Source organism: Drosophila navojoa, chromosome 4, assembly GCF_054131105.1.
Source record: "Drosophila navojoa isolate 15081-1374.11 chromosome 4, UAZ_NAV_1.0, whole genome shotgun sequence".
Taxonomy (NCBI): domain Eukaryota; kingdom Metazoa; phylum Arthropoda; class Insecta; order Diptera; family Drosophilidae; genus Drosophila; species Drosophila navojoa.
Window position 1 is genome coordinate 10,329,794 of NC_142892.1, and position 14,517 is coordinate 10,344,310.

The 14,517-nt window shown below is 42.4% G+C and overlaps 4 protein-coding genes across 11 annotated transcripts in view; 2 read left to right on the forward strand and 2 right to left on the reverse strand.

The window, feature by feature from the left end:
• The window catches only part of MYPT-75D (Myosin phosphatase targeting subunit 75D), a 45,661-nt gene extending 39,940 nt beyond the window's left edge, over positions 1 to 5,721 (reverse strand). For 3 of the 7 annotated variants that reach the window (XR_016196727.1, XM_089259813.1, XM_089259808.1), the window contains exons 1-2: positions 5,527 to 5,687; positions 4,383 to 4,517 (exon numbers count right to left, since the gene is read on the reverse strand). The gene's annotated coding sequence lies outside the window, so the exon portion shown is untranslated. Of the gene's footprint in view, positions 1 to 4,382; positions 4,518 to 5,415 lie in introns of all 7 variants that reach the window. The other 4 variants (XM_089259810.1, XM_089259811.1, XM_089259809.1 and 1 more) reach the window with 4 other exon arrangements.
• Positions 5,722 to 5,936: 215 nt separating this feature from the next.
• bora (aurora kinase A activator-like protein bora) lies at positions 5,937 to 8,127 on the reverse strand. Its single transcript, XM_030386419.2, has 2 exons — positions 7,694 to 8,127; positions 5,937 to 7,633 (listed from the first exon to the last, which is right to left on the reverse strand). The coding sequence occupies exons 1-2, from the start codon at positions 7,999 to 8,001 to the stop codon at positions 6,223 to 6,225; spliced, it is 1,719 nt and encodes a 572-aa protein (XP_030242279.2). The 5' UTR covers positions 8,002 to 8,127; the 3' UTR covers positions 5,937 to 6,222.
• Positions 8,128 to 9,763: 1,636 nt separating this feature from the next.
• On the forward strand, positions 9,764 to 11,930 carry LOC115563450 (uncharacterized). 2 transcript variants are annotated; one of them, XM_089259820.1, is made up of 2 exons: positions 9,764 to 11,637; positions 11,798 to 11,930. In XM_089259820.1, exons 1-2 carry the CDS (start codon positions 9,959 to 9,961, stop codon positions 11,829 to 11,831), a joined length of 1,713 nt encoding a protein of 570 aa, XP_089115946.1. In that variant the 5' UTR covers positions 9,764 to 9,958; the 3' UTR covers positions 11,832 to 11,930. The 2 variants fall into 2 exon arrangements, with proteins under 2 accessions (XP_089115946.1, XP_030242280.2); XM_030386420.2 differs by lacking the exon at positions 11,798 to 11,930 and having other exon boundaries at positions 9,764 to 11,690.
• Positions 11,931 to 12,385: 455 nt separating this feature from the next.
• On the forward strand, positions 12,386 to 14,184 carry LOC108650162 (asparagine synthetase). The gene has a single exon (XM_018099279.3). The coding sequence runs from the start codon at positions 12,465 to 12,467 to the stop codon at positions 14,139 to 14,141; it is 1,677 nt and encodes a 558-aa protein (XP_017954768.3). The 5' UTR covers positions 12,386 to 12,464; the 3' UTR covers positions 14,142 to 14,184.
• The last annotated feature ends 333 nt before the right edge of the window (positions 14,185 to 14,517 follow it).

A 14,517-nucleotide genomic window follows, 5' to 3' on the forward strand; every position in this document is an offset into this window, starting at 1 on the left:
AAGCAACAGCAGAAGCAATCGTAGAATTAGCCACAAATCGGTAAACAAAGGCACAATTGTTATTGTCTAGCGTGTAAAAAAGGGGCGTGGCCAATGTGACACCCACAAAAATGTTCAAATAGAAAACTTTTTGTTTTCCCAACGAGTTTTTGTTGGCTGCGAAAACGCAGAACAATGCGAGCTGAGAACTAAAAACTGAAACTGGCACAAAACAAATGAACAAAAAATCATTTGCTTCTTCTTCTTCTTTCAATTTTGGTTAAGATAATAAGCCAGGCCAAAGGCCGGTCCAGTTAGCAAAAAAATAATAGTAAAAATAATGCAAAAAACTCTAAAAGAAAACGCTATAAAAAAAACTCTAAGCCAGGTCGTGGTAACTACAAAGGTGTTACCGGTGGACAAATGATTGGCAGAGATGAAAGCGTGACTAATTGGAGATGGTAACAGAGAGAGAGAGGGAGTGGGAGGCAGAGAGAGAAGGTAGAAGCGAACTGGAGATTATGTGCGATTTAAATGTACTTGAATTCCATAAATGAAATACGAAATGCAGAAAGAAAGAGGATTTATTTAGGATTTTATTAGATTTGTCTAGCTGATACCAGATAAAGAAAGGGAGCGAGAGGGAATAAAAAGAGAGAGAGAAAGAACGCATAGAGCGATGCACACAGAGAAGGGTGTAGAGAAGAGAGAGAGAGAGGGAGAGTCAGATGAGAGAGTAGACTTAAAAAGTGAGAAACTTAAATGGGATATATGAAATATATAAAATATATATGAAGAAGATTTTAAATTTTCAATATATCATATATTATGTAGTAATATAATAATCATATAAATTTATATCAAATCCTCAATTGAGTTTCTTCATATCAAATTTAACTCAATTTAATTTAAGTACTTTGTCGTGTAACCTGTTTACCATCTCTAAGGCAAGCACAAAGTGAATTTACAATAGCTTCATTATATCGGCTTTCAACCGACATCCCTTGGCGTTCCCCCTCGCCCTATAGCGCCCCTTCCGCTGTGGCTCTAAATGCCCGTCATCAGATTTGGGCAAATAATTCACATGGCACTAATTGAATTAGTTGACTGACTTTTGAGGTTGCTGCGGCTACAGCTGCTGCTGCAGTTGATGCTGCTGGTGATGATGATGTAGCAGCTGTTGTTGCAGTCACTAATGCTGCTGCTGCTTGGCGCCAAGGGAAATTTACCGTTACACGCAATGAACTTACAAAATAATGCAAAGTGAACTGTTAACAAGTTGTACTCGAAATAAGTTTGTCAAGTTAACTTTTGCTCTATTTAATCAACTCAAACTTTTTTGTTTTTGTTTTTATGTTTTTTTTTCAGCTCATTAATAGCAAAAGTCAAGACCTGGTTTCCGTTTCGTCTGGTTAGACGTCTGCAGTTGTTGTCAGAGTGCGAAGGGCTTTTCCACTTTGCTCTCGTTTGCAATGTCTGTGAGAATTGTCAACAGATTTGTAACGATTCAACCAATTAACCTTTGTAGAGTGAAGGTTGCTCGAACTCTGCGTTAAGTATATAGAAAATGGCGAGTATATATATTAAAGAACTCGTTTAGATATTAAAATACTGAAGAAAATTACATAGAATCTACAATGTATAAAAGTTCTATTGGTTTCATACATTTTCTCTCTCTCTCTCTGTCTCTCTATTTTTCCCCCTTTATGATATATGTACATATATGGCTTAAGGATTTTCTCCATTATTGAAATGCTCAGCCCTATAACTATAACTTATAACTTGATTGCCATTGTAAGTGCATTAAATATTCGACTATCTTGCATATTTCTGTCCATATCTTCAGCATTGTTCCGTTCAAGTTTTGGCTGGCGAGCACAGCTGTTGCCGCCAGACTAATTAAACAGCTATCTAAGGCGCCTCCTTGGAAGCATTCCACAGCATTGAATTACAAAGGCAACCCGAAACGGAATGCCCAACATGTTTATAGTGTACAATACTCCGCATACACACACACACACACACACACACATGCCCAAATAAACAAATGAACAACAGTTGGCACCTCTAGAGCAAATATGGTTTTCATTAGGAAATTTTTATATTTCACTCAACTAAAAAGCCAATAAAATGTGAAAGTCATAAAAATGTAGGCACATTTATATGGCCAGCACTGTATTAGGGGCGAGTCCTTGACTGTCAATGCCCGGCAATTAAATCGTAACTGAGCTGTCGCCGTGATTAACTTAGACATAAGGCAGCTTGATTAGTGAGCGGTTCGATGTCGGCCAGGTAAATAAAATATTTAAGCAAATTACGTCAAGAGAAGCGAAAAATTTGCAAATCAATGCAAGCAACTGGACAAACAACATGTGTGGAAGAGGAAGACACAGCCTGAGAGAGGAGAGAGAGAGAGGTGTGGAGTAGCAGCTGAATAAGAAACTGAAAGCAAAAGCTTTTGTGATATTAATTAAGCAAATTTACGTTGAAAGATGTCAGTGTGCCACAAGGATGCAAAAACGTGTTTTGATTTTATATATTAGAAATTGAATTTGTATATAGGTATAAGCAAAGAAACAGGAAAAACAAGTAGACGCCTGAGTGCTGAGCACCCAAAACGAATTGCAAATGCTCTTGATTAAAGCAATTGGTATTCCAATTAGAGAGTGGCCAAGCTTATTTTTAACATGATCAGAAACGAGCTGGAATATTTTCATTGGAATGTAACTTTTAAGTATTGGTGTAATGTAAATTAACATTATTCCCATTAGCTTGGTTCGATTGGAAAGCTCGGCATTATACACACAAATGGGATTCATGGAATGTAAAGTTTTAAAGTTTCCTAACATTGTTGAGCAATGTTGATTAACATTAACCCCAATTAGCGAGAATGACAGCACTAAACAAATGTTGAGCATGCTTTGCATATATTCCAATTGGATTACTACTATTGGAATCTTATGTACTGAAACTTAGAGCAGACAAAGTTAGCAAAGCCTTAATAAGTTAAAATGTCAAGTCAATATACCCCATTTAATCTAGGGTATGCATATTTATAGACATATTCAACTAGCTGGCTGGAGCAAATGTTTAATGAAAGTGCAGCAGCAGCTGGCAACAAGTTGCACGCATGCGCATTAGAGCGAGACAATGAGGCGGAGTGAAAGAGTCAAAGTGAGAGAGAGTCTGAGAGGGAGAGGCAGCGACAGAGGCACAGACGATAGTAGATAGACAATGTGCATATGGCAATGCTTTAGAATTTTACTAGCTGTTGCTGTTGATGTTGTTGTTGTTGTTGTTGTTGTTCTTGTTCAGTTTCATGATTTCATGTAACCGGTTTTTCGGGTACAACAGCAACAACAAGTTGCGACTCCCATGAGAGCAGCCTCTGCTGCTGCCACTGCTGCTGCTGCTGCAACTTGGGTTCATTGTTTACACAGACATAGCTGTTATAGCAGTTTTGTTGTTTATTATTGTTGTTGTTATTATTCTTCGTGTTGTCGTTGCTGTTGTTGTTGTTAGTGTATATGTGCTTTACTCTTTGTCTGCTACCTACTTACTTACGTGCCAGCCTATCTAACTGCGCTCCCTTTTGCCGCTCATTCTCTCGGTTTAATTACATTTTTTTCATTTCTGTTTTTCTTTTTTTTTTCAACGAAACCACTTCACATATAGCGGAAGTTGTACAAAAGCCGCAAGAGAGACCGGCTAAAAAAAAAATAAATAAATAATAAAAGGAATGAAAGACAGAGGAGTAAAGAAGACAAATAATATGGCCTGGCCAGAGCTGAGAAGTTTCCACAAGCGTGTGTCACACACAGGCAACACGGCTTAAAGGGTCAAAATGTGTTCAGTTACGAGTTTAAGGTTTAAGGTTTAAGGCTAAAACCGTTCAATTCTTTCGAAACTGGAAACTTTCAGAAGAAGAAGATACTCCAGGTTTAGGTGATGTGTTGGTATTTATTTTATTTGTTTTTGAATTAATATTTATTTATTTTACTTTATTTATATTTTTCTTTATTTTAATAAGAAATTTTGGTTTGACAATACTCTATCAGCAAATACACATATTGGTCTAATTGTGGAGGAGCTTAACAGTTATTAGTCTGCGAAAACTGTTAGAGATTCTAGCATTCAAAATGTTAAAGCTACAGTCCAACAGTTCCAATAAGAGTAACTCCATAACATGGCTTTTGTCTGTTTTATGAGTTTTGTTGGCCAATTGAAAGTCAATCTATGTTCCGTTTTTTTACGATTTGTCTACTTGAAATTGAATTCAAGGATTCGCGTAACACTGAACGCAGTTTGCATAATTTAGGAAAGTATTTCTATGGCTAAGCTTAAAAACTAGATTAAACAGGTCATTTATATACTTATAGTGCGCATTTGATATAGAAGCTTACCTCAATAACAAGTTAGAGCCACAAGTGACATTGACGTTGACGCCTGCGATTGTTGTTGTTGCAGTTAGATTCAATGTTGCATTCAATCAAAATATATAATAAAAAAATCGCTCACACACATATACATAGATCACGCTGCAATTGTAGAAAATTGTATTTATTATATGAACACGTTGAGCACTTTCACGGCGCACAAAAAACAATTAATTGACTAGATTTTTTTTATTATTTCTTCTCTGCTTTATGCAGTTTGCCTATCAACAGCTGGCAGGCTGCTCACATTTATTTTTCTTCTTCATTTCTTTTTTTTTTTTTGCACACTCCGGCGAGACAGCCATAAAAAACTTTCGCTCAAAAACGGATGCAGCAGTCGGCTTCCAATAGGATTTGGCTCAACATAGAGCGGGAGAGAGATGAGAGGGGGACCTGTTAACAGTCTAACTGGTTTCTTGTAACAGGAATTTCAGTGTTTTCAGTGTTGCCAAATATATGGCATTTAATTTTATTCCATTTCATATCATTTCATTAAAGAAATAGCACACTAAAGAATTTATATCCGGTAATTTATACAATTTCATTTGTTGTTTTTTATTTATTTTTTTACCTGACACATTTACGCTTTCGCATGCTGTCGGCGTTCTAATTTATTTGTTGGCCTATAAAAATAAACATATTTTGTGTATTTCGCTGAGTTGTTTCTTCTTTTTGCACTTTCTTTGCTTGCAAGAAGTGATCTTTCTCTCTCTCCTTCCCTCTCTCTCTCTTTCGCCTATTTATAACAACTCACGCATACCACACTCACACACGCGCGCGCGCATAGATGCCGCTACTCACACATATAGGCGCCGACACTCACACATCGAAATAGCCAAAAAGCAACCAAACGTAGCAAACTACAACAAAAACAACAAGAACACAATACACAGGTGAAAATTAGTGCAGCAATTTTCGTGGTTTGTCTTAACTAAAGTCACCCTTGTTGTTGTTATTGTTGCTGCTGTTTGCTGATATTACAGTATTTTTGCATGCGTACCACTATTAAATGCATTCAACAGCAAACGCGTATAAATTAAATGCAAACACGCATGAACTCAATATTTTTCGGATTATTTATTAATTTCATTGTTTCCAATATTTCGCTTACAATTTTTTATTTGTATTGCCAAAACATATATTCAGTTGGTAATTTTTTGAATCTTCACTCACTTCCACGCGTTACATACCGACACGCTAACAGTTCGGCGGCAAAACAACAACTAACTTATTAATATTTGTTCTTTCGCATTATCTCCGCAAAATGTTTGAAAGAAAACTGTGAATTGTGCTCTCTCTACAATTGTTATCGTTTTATCTACTGTTAAACTCAAATTGGTAATGTTAATGTTCAAGTGATCTGTTACAGCTAACATGATCTGCTGCCGGCTGTCAACTAAGTGATTTAAAATGTTTGGCGGAGTTAGTTTTTATATCAATTACAATTTGAAAAAGCGATATTTGGTAGCAGAGCAAAAATTATTATGACTGCTGTTATATTACTTGTTTGCAGGAATTAACTTTTTTTTTTTATTTTTTATTTATTTATAAGAAATAGAAATGTTACAAAATACAATATGAAATTGCAAACGATGACAACTTATTTAACTAGTTTGGCAACTACATGGACAAAAGTTATTTAAAATTTCTAAATAATTTCAGACACAAAGTTAATAAAAAAAGAACTAAACAATAGACATGAAAGGCCTTGGGTATATATGGTGGGCTACATTGCAGTTCAGACTGATCCTTAACTAAATCAAGATAAGGGTTATTGCATTACGATTTCGACTTCATACGACTAATGTCAGGAGCGTGTCGAAGGCGTTGAGCAACAGACCATAGATACATCTAACGAAGTACAGGGCAGCTCCTGGGAACAGCCGAAATTCGAGGTGCTGTTTGTCTCATTGAATCCGCTGTCTGTGCGATAGAAGCCAGTACGAGGTGCTGCATCTGCAACGCTCTCAGCTTGTGGTGCTTCGACTTTGTCCGCCTGTTGCTCGGGCTCCACATCGTCCAGTAGATTTGCACCGAAGGATTGCGATAAGTTCTTTCTGTTAGCAGATCGTCGTCGACGATGACGCGGCGTATCTGAATTGGAACTGCAATTGAAGCTTTGCGTGGACAGCTGCGACAATTGCATGCCATCTGTATCGGTATCATCGTCCTCATCGCTATCAAAGTCCGCCTCTGTTGTTTCATTATTATCCTGCGCCACTAGCAGATTCGCCTGCTCCAGTAGTGAAGCATTAGGCAGTTGCTTGATGCTATTCATATGCAAACGGCTCACACGCTGATTGATGCTGCTGTCTGTGGAGTACTCTAGGGCCATCGGCGAGGAACTGCGATCGGGCGTAAATTTGCAAGCGGTTCGTGCCGTGGTCGTCAGCTCAGAGAGGGTCACGTGTTCGCTGCTGTTGCTGCTTTTACTCCTGTATAGGCGCCGGCTCAAATGCTCCGATGGAGCAATGGGCGAGGGCAGTTCCACTAGCTCTTGCAGCAGCTGTTTGCGCCTGCGCCCGCTACTTCGTCCGTTGCCATCGTCCGGTGTACCAGGTGGCAGACCGCAGAGATTCCTAATTGGCGATAGGCAACCAAAACTACTTGAGCCCTCGCCGGCGGAATCAGAGAGGCGGCCAGCAATCACGGTCTGTTTGGCATGAGGACTGGATCCGACCATCTGCACATGCTGCTCATTTCCCGGCGGCAGCTGCTCTTGGTCACGCTCGCCTAGCACAATGATATTCTGCAAATCGAAAAGCTTGCGACGCATAGAGCTGTTGAAGATGTCGCCGCCGCTAGATGACTTACGCAGCTGCGCACCCGCCAAGTGGGGTTGCAAGTAAGGGCGCAGTGCCTCTTCCAATGCCTTGGGCAGCACAGGGGGCAAACTGAGTTCCGTCTGCACCTCGCAGTCCCGAGAACGTACCTTGCTCTTGTTCGATATGGGCGTATTTGCATTGATTTCGTTAAGTATGATGCGATGCTTGCGCAGCGGACAGTCCACGGGGCTGGGCACTATATGCGATTCCTTGAAAAAGGTGCTAATAGCCAATTGTGCCTTGGACTCCTGTTCGGGATCCGGCGAGTCATGAAATTGGGTCTCATGCGGCTCCACATCCGCGGGCTTCAGCTGGGACACCTCTTCGATGTCCCACTCGAATTGCGTGGAGGAGAGCTGTGGAGTGCGCGAGCGACACTGAAAGAGTGATGGACTAAAAAGAGCAAACCAATTATTGAGAACTGAGCACAAAATCGTCCACTCACACACTCACCTGGCTATCAATGGTAAATGCAGACGCTCTGCCAGAGCGCCCTCAAAAGGATTTCGCACCTTCTGTAGTCGTTTTGGTGGCGGTGTGCACACCGTGCCGTGCAATTGGGGGCTGCACTTTGATTTATTCGATTTGGCGCCATTCGTAGGCGTTGCAGACGCCGCGGCTATAAAATGGTTGCTGCTGCTGATGCCGCTATTGCTGCTGTTTCGTCTGCCGCTCGCTGTTACGCGGCATTTGAGCTCATTTAAGCTGGCATAGCATCGCGTCTTTAGTGCTTGCGGCGTACTCACCTCATCTGTGTACATTTTTATTGACAAATATATTGAATAATTTTGGTTCTATTTGATTGCAAATTTATACAATTTTTCTTGCACCGCTGCCTGATGCAGGCAGCTGTCAGTATATTTCAAATGCGACAGTGCTGTAAAACGATTGCAAGCATTTATCGATGACGCCACTTCAGACGTTGGCCGTTTGAATGGCAGAGCGCCAAACAAACTTAACACAAAATCCTCATTTGTTCATATTGATAATAATATTAATTTATGTGAAATTATATTCATTTTAATACTCAAACTTTGCAGGACTCCATTGTTTACATTGGGTTTTATTCAAATATTCACACTATCCAATAACCATTCGCCCAGAAAGGTGGAATGCAGACGTGCTCACGCACGTACCTTCCAGGGAATGAATCCTTTGAGGGCTTATGCCAGCGAATGGCGTAAAGATGTATGAAATAAGTCAGAAATAAAATATTTTAAACATATTTAAGTGGCACAAATCAACAAAGTATATTAATATTCTTTGGTAAGAATTGTCAATCGCTAAACGCTATCGTTATCGTAATTAAATATCATAATTTTTCACAGCTGATAAATTGGCGCAGCTTTCAAAAGTCTGATAGAAATAGAAGGTCAGATAGAAATGTGTTTTGTTTTTCAGTTAGTGAGCGATAATATTGTCAACAAAAAGCGTCACACTGTTAACTTAACATAATTCACTATTACTCAATTGTGGGCTTCAGCATTTTGTATATGTGATTGAATTTCAACTTTGCTTTGAATTGTTGTCCACTACAGAGTAAACTATTCTATACATACAGATTAAATTAATCAGATATACATAGTGTATATATATTTTTGACAGCAATGTACATATTAATGTAGCGCTATTTTCTAAGCGTTGCCAGCGCCCTTTGCTCCGCTCTATCAATTAAAATAAATTGCTCAACTTGCTAAAATTCAAATTTAATTCCGTATTGATGTATGTACCTTGTCCTTACTTTCCCAGGCTGATGGGAACGAAGCTAAAATAAACCTATATTCTAAATTTGTTATTGATTTTAAGCTCGAATGGTAAATACTTTAAGCCGAACTAAAAAATTCTTAATTAACTAAATATTATGTAAATTTATCGTGCGACTAAGCAGTTAATTTATTTTTAGTATCATACTTTATCCCCAAATCCGGTTTTGATTCATAATATACACTGAGCAAAAATCAGATGTTATATGCGAAATTTCCATGTTATGGTTTGGTAGCCAGCAATTGAAACAATATTTTTATTTACACTTTATTTTATAATTTATAGAGGAGCAATTTAAATAATAAATAAAGCTGTCAATATTTTTTTTTTTTGCCTTAGTTTTTTGAGCTGTGTGTTTAGGTCTTTCGATGAAGGACATTTACCGACTGAAAGATACCCTAAAGCCTTCATCGAGGTGCTTACATTATTTGTAAATCATAGAAAGACCTGCTCTTGCTAACGATGTACGCCATCTAGCGGCCGGTTTATGCAACTGCATTGGCAGTTCGCCTTAAAACTTGAATTATTTGTCTTCTAGTTGTTCGATATAAATTTAATCTCATGCCATCTAAATGAGTCACTCTTTATGGTAGGTCCTTAAATGTATGGACAGATAGACAGACAATCAAATAACCATGGCTGGACTGAGGTAATCTGCTGAGACTGACCGAAACGCATACAGCATTACAGGGTATAAACCATATATATTCTGAGTGCCTCAATTTCGATTTTCAATGGGATAAACAAATTTAACGCTTTTTTAACAATTGTTTGGCGTCGTTAAATTACTAAATTAGGCAAAAACAAAAACAAAACAACAAACAAGGGTGAAATTCACTGACCAACTTGTTATAAAAGCAGCAGTCGAGGCAGCTGCTCGAGCAAATGAATCTGGCTATTGGTTTAAAGATACAGTACTAACTGATTCAGTAGTCTAATCAGAACGATCTCAAAATGTGCGGCATCTTGGCCATTTTCTCGGCGAACGGAGAGGCGATTGGAGCAACCCATTTTCAGGGCAGTGATCACAGTTTGCGGGAGTTGGCCTATCGGCAGAGTGGGAAGCAACGGCATCGTGGACCCGACGACACGGGCGTCCTGGTTATAGAGGAACAGGGCGTGGCCTTGGTGCATGAACGGCTGGCGGTCATTGGCGTGGAGACGGGTCATCAGCCGCTGGTGTCGCAAGACGGCAACGTTGCCCTGATCGCCAACGGCGAGATCTACAACTATGTGGAGCTAGCCAAGCAGATTGGTAAACGCTTGCCCGGCTATCGGCCCAGGAGTGATTGCAATGTGATCATCGAGCTGTACGAGGAGCACGGCCAAGAGCTGCTCCAACACATCACGGGCATGTTCAGCTTTGTGCTCTACGATCGTCGCAGACGCCAGCTGCTGGTGGCCCGCGATCCCTATGGCATTATTCCTCTCTACATTGGCCAGGATGCGCGGGGCAACTTGTGGTTCGCATCGGAGATGAAGTGCCTGATGGGCGTGTGCGAGCGGTTGCAGATCTTCCCACCCGGCCATCTGGCAGCAGGCACAGTGCAGCAGCAGCTCCAGCCCGTGCGCTACCACAATCCCAGCTGGCGGCAGTTGACGCCCACGCGACCGGTGGATCTTCAAGAGCTGCGCCACCAACTGGAGCTGGCTGTACGCTCGCATTTGCAGTGTGACGTGCCCTTCGGTGCGCTGCTCTCGGGCGGCGTGGACTCCAGCCTGATAGCTTCGATAGCTGCCAAGATCATGAGGGAACGGGACGCTAACTACAAGCTGCGTACCTTCTCGGTGGGCATGCCCGGCTCGCCAGATTTCGAGCATGCACGTCTGGTGGCCCAGCACATTGGCAGCCAGCACACGGAGATCAGCTTTACGGTGGAGGATTGCCTGGATGGGCTGCGCGATCTGATCTATCACCTGGAATCATACGATATAGCCACTGTGCGCTGCAGCCTGCCTATGTTCTACCTGGCCCGCCATGTGAAGAGCACCGGCATCAAGATGATCCTATCGGGCGAGGGCGCGGACGAGATCTTTGGTGGGTATCTCTACTTCCACAAGGCGCCCAACTACGAGCAGTTCCACGAAGAGATGGTAACGATCTGCGAACGACTGCATGTCTCCGATATATTGCGTGCCAACAAGGTGACCATGTCCAAGGGATTGGAGCTGCGTGTGCCCTTCCTGGATACCCAGCTGGTGAACCATGTGATGAGCATACGTCCGCAGGACAAGATACCAGGTGCTCTCAATGAGTTCGGGGGAGAACGAAAGTGGCGCATGGAGAAGTTTGTGCTTCGCAAAGCTTTTGCTGGAGATTATCTGCCAGATGCTGTGCTCTGGCGCCAAAAGGAACAGTTCTCGGATGGCGTGGGCTACGCCCTCATCGATGCCCTGCCGGAATTTGCGGCTCGTCATGTGACCGATGCGCAGCTCCAAGCGGCAGAGCAACGTTTTCCCATCAATCCGCCCAAAACAAAGGAGGCCTACTACTATCGCTGCATCTTCGAGGAGCAGTTCCCTGGCGACGCAGCTGCCAGCACTGTGGCGAAGTGGACGCCACGCCAGGACTGGGGTTGTCCAGAGGATCCGTCAGGGCGGGCACAGGCGGCCCATAATCAAGCCTATGGCAAGTGTTAAATATTTGTATTAATTGTTTTCCATTTCTCGATATTGTTTATTATATAAATAACAATTAGAATAATAGCAATATATGTATAAACTAGTTTTCAGTTTTATAATAGCATCAATAAATATTCAATTATTCCCAAAACAATCTACAATTATTATTAGTGAACTTTCACCCACGGAAAACAATTGCTCTTGAACCTGACTGAACCGAATCAATTGATAAGAAAATGAATGCAAATTAAAAACAATTATTTAATTTCCGACACACTCTTCAATTCGCACGTGCATTCAATAAATACATTGAACGATAATTAAATTAAGCGGGTCAGTGTTTCGGTAAGAGGAAAGAGACGCAAGAGATGGAGAGCGATAGAATGCACTGTTAAAAGACAGCAGGTTAACACGATTGAGACATAGCACTGTCATGCAAAGAGCAGTTCCGTTACTTCTCATTTTATGTCACAGCTTGTTTGATGTCAAATTTTTTAGTTGTGCTCACCTGAAGTGCGTTAACAGTGTGGCTGATGTAATAGCGAGCCACGATTGAGAGAAATTGGCTAATAATAACAGACTTGTCTTGAAGCACCTGCCGGATGTCTGCTTAAGTGCCCGCGAATGAATTTACAGGTGTGATAACAGAGATTCGCAACCGTGACGTCAAGCAGAGCTGTTAGTTAACAGTCGAATGATGCAATCGAACTCCATATACATATAATGCTAATTGAACGCACGTAAGGTTAGTTGAATTTAAGCAGCGTGAGTGGATAGACGCTCGGCGGAGCATATTAGACAACGTGCACCGAATTAACGGTGAATTAAATTGAGAATTATGTGCGGAATATTTGCAATATTCTCCAGCGACGGATCGCCCATAGAGGCACAGTGCTTGGATGGCTGCAAGCATAGTCTTCGCGAGTTGGCCTATAGGCAGAGTGGCAGACAGCGGCATCGTGGACCCGACTCGACGGGCGTCCAGATTGTACCAGAACACGGAGTGGCCATGGTCCACGAGCGACTGCGCATTGTCGGAGTTGAATTGGGTGACCAGCCATTTGTCTCGGATGATGGCAATCTATTGCTGGTGGCCAACGGTGAGATCTACAACTATCTAGAACTATCTGCGCAGATAGCGAAAAGACGTGGCGGCTATAAGCCAAAGAGTGACTGCCACGTCATATTGGAACTGTATCAAGATTACGGCGTAGAGTTGCTGCAGCATATCACGGGCATGTTCGCGTTTGCATTATATGACAAGACCACCAAGGAGGTGTTGATGGCACGTGATCCGTTTGGGATTATACCCATGTACATTGGCGAGGATGCCAAGGGCAACATATGGGTGGCCTCCGAGATGAAATGCCTGACTGCCTGCTGTGAGAAGTTGGAGACTTTCACGCCGGGCGAGGCGCGCTTCGGGCGAGTGGGCGCTATGCGTCGCTGGCGGTACTTCGAACAGCCCTGGATGAAGCAGATTCCCAATTTGTCCTGCGACCTGTCGCTGCTGAGGAGCAGCTTGGAGTCCGCCGTGCGCACCCATCTGCAGTGCGATGTCCACTTTGGAGCACTGCTCTCTGGCGGCGTCGACTCCAGCTTGATAGCATCAATTGCCACAAAGATTATGCGTGAGACCGATCCGGACTACAGATTGAAGACCTTCTCGGTGGGCCTGAGAGATGCACCGGACTTTGAGGCGGCTCGACAAGTGGCGAAGTACATAGACAGTGACCACACGGAGCTCGTTTTTGAGATTGAGGATGCACTGGACGGCATCCGGGACATTGTTTATCATCTGGAAACCTACGATGTGACAACTGTCAGATGCAGCCTGCCCATGCTACTGCTGGCTCGTTACATTAAGAGCACCGGCATCAAGATGATCCTCTCTGGGGAGGGCGCAGATGAGATCTTTGGCGGGTATCTCTACTTCCACAAGGCGCCCAACTATCAGCAGTTTCACGAGGAGCTGGTTAAGCGTGTGCAGCAGCTGCATTTGTCCGACTGCTTGCGCGCCAACAAAGTGTCCATGGCCAAGGGTGTGGAGCTGCGTGTGCCCTTCCTGGACACGGAGTTCGTCAACTATGTGATGAGCATACGGCCACAGGACAAGATTCCTGGGCCTCTAAATCAATTCAAGGACGAGCAGAAATCCAGGCTGGAGAAATTTGTGTTGCGCGCTGCCTTTGCCAACGACTATTTGCCGGATTCAGTGCTCTGGCGCCAGAAGGAACAGTTCTCGGATGGCGTCGGCTATGAATGGATCAATAGCATCCGTCGCGTCGCCACCAGCCACGTGGAAGACGCGGAGTTTGCGGCAGCTGCCGAGAGATATCCATACAATACGCCAACGACAAAGGAAGCATACTACTACCGCACCATCTTTGAGCAACAGTTTCCAGGAGATGCAGCAGCTCGGACAGTGGTGCGATGGGTGCCACGCCTTGATTGGGGCTGCCCAGAAGATCCATCGGGCCGGGCACAGGCGGTTCACCAGAATTGTTCAAAGTAATAAAAGACTGAAGCTTAAGTTCCATACAAATGAATTGTTTTGCCTTTCAGTTAAAGCAAAAGTAATATGATCGCAAAAGCGAATGAGTTCTATACAAACAATGGACTGAAGAAAAAAAACAAATAAATACAAGAGAAAAAATTCCACGTTGCATTTTCACATTTATTTATTATCATACAGACCCGCTGCAGCTTTATCAGCGTATCGTTTTGCATATAATTTGTTGCTGACCCAGCTGTCTTCCTTCCAATATGTATGAAAGTATTATATGTATGTATATCAAAAGGTAAACATCACTTTAATAAGATTGAATATATGCGCTATTTACATAAAAGAAATGCTACCAGACTGTTACGAAAAGGTATACTTACAGTCT

What these genes read in the sequence shown, in the direction of transcription:
- bora (XM_030386419.2), bottom strand. Translation starts at nt 8,001, where the DNA reads ATGTACACAGATGAGGTGAGTACGCCGCAAGCACTAAAGACGCGATGC. An exon ending in CATTTACCATTGATAGCCAG is followed by an intron (nt 7,634 to 7,693) that starts GTGAGTGTGTGA and finishes TGCTCTTTTTAG; the next exon opens with TCCATCACTCTTTCAGTGTC.
- LOC108650162 (XM_018099279.3), top strand. Translation starts at nt 12,465, where the DNA reads ATGTGCGGAATATTTGCAATATTCTCCAGCGACGGATCGCCCATAGAG.
- LOC115563450 (XM_089259820.1), top strand. Translation starts at nt 9,959, where the DNA reads ATGTGCGGCATCTTGGCCATTTTCTCGGCGAACGGAGAGGCGATTGGA. An exon ending in CATAATCAAGCCTATGGCAA is followed by an intron (nt 11,638 to 11,797) that starts GTGTTAAATATT and finishes AATTATTATTAG; the next exon opens with TGAACTTTCACCCACGGAAA.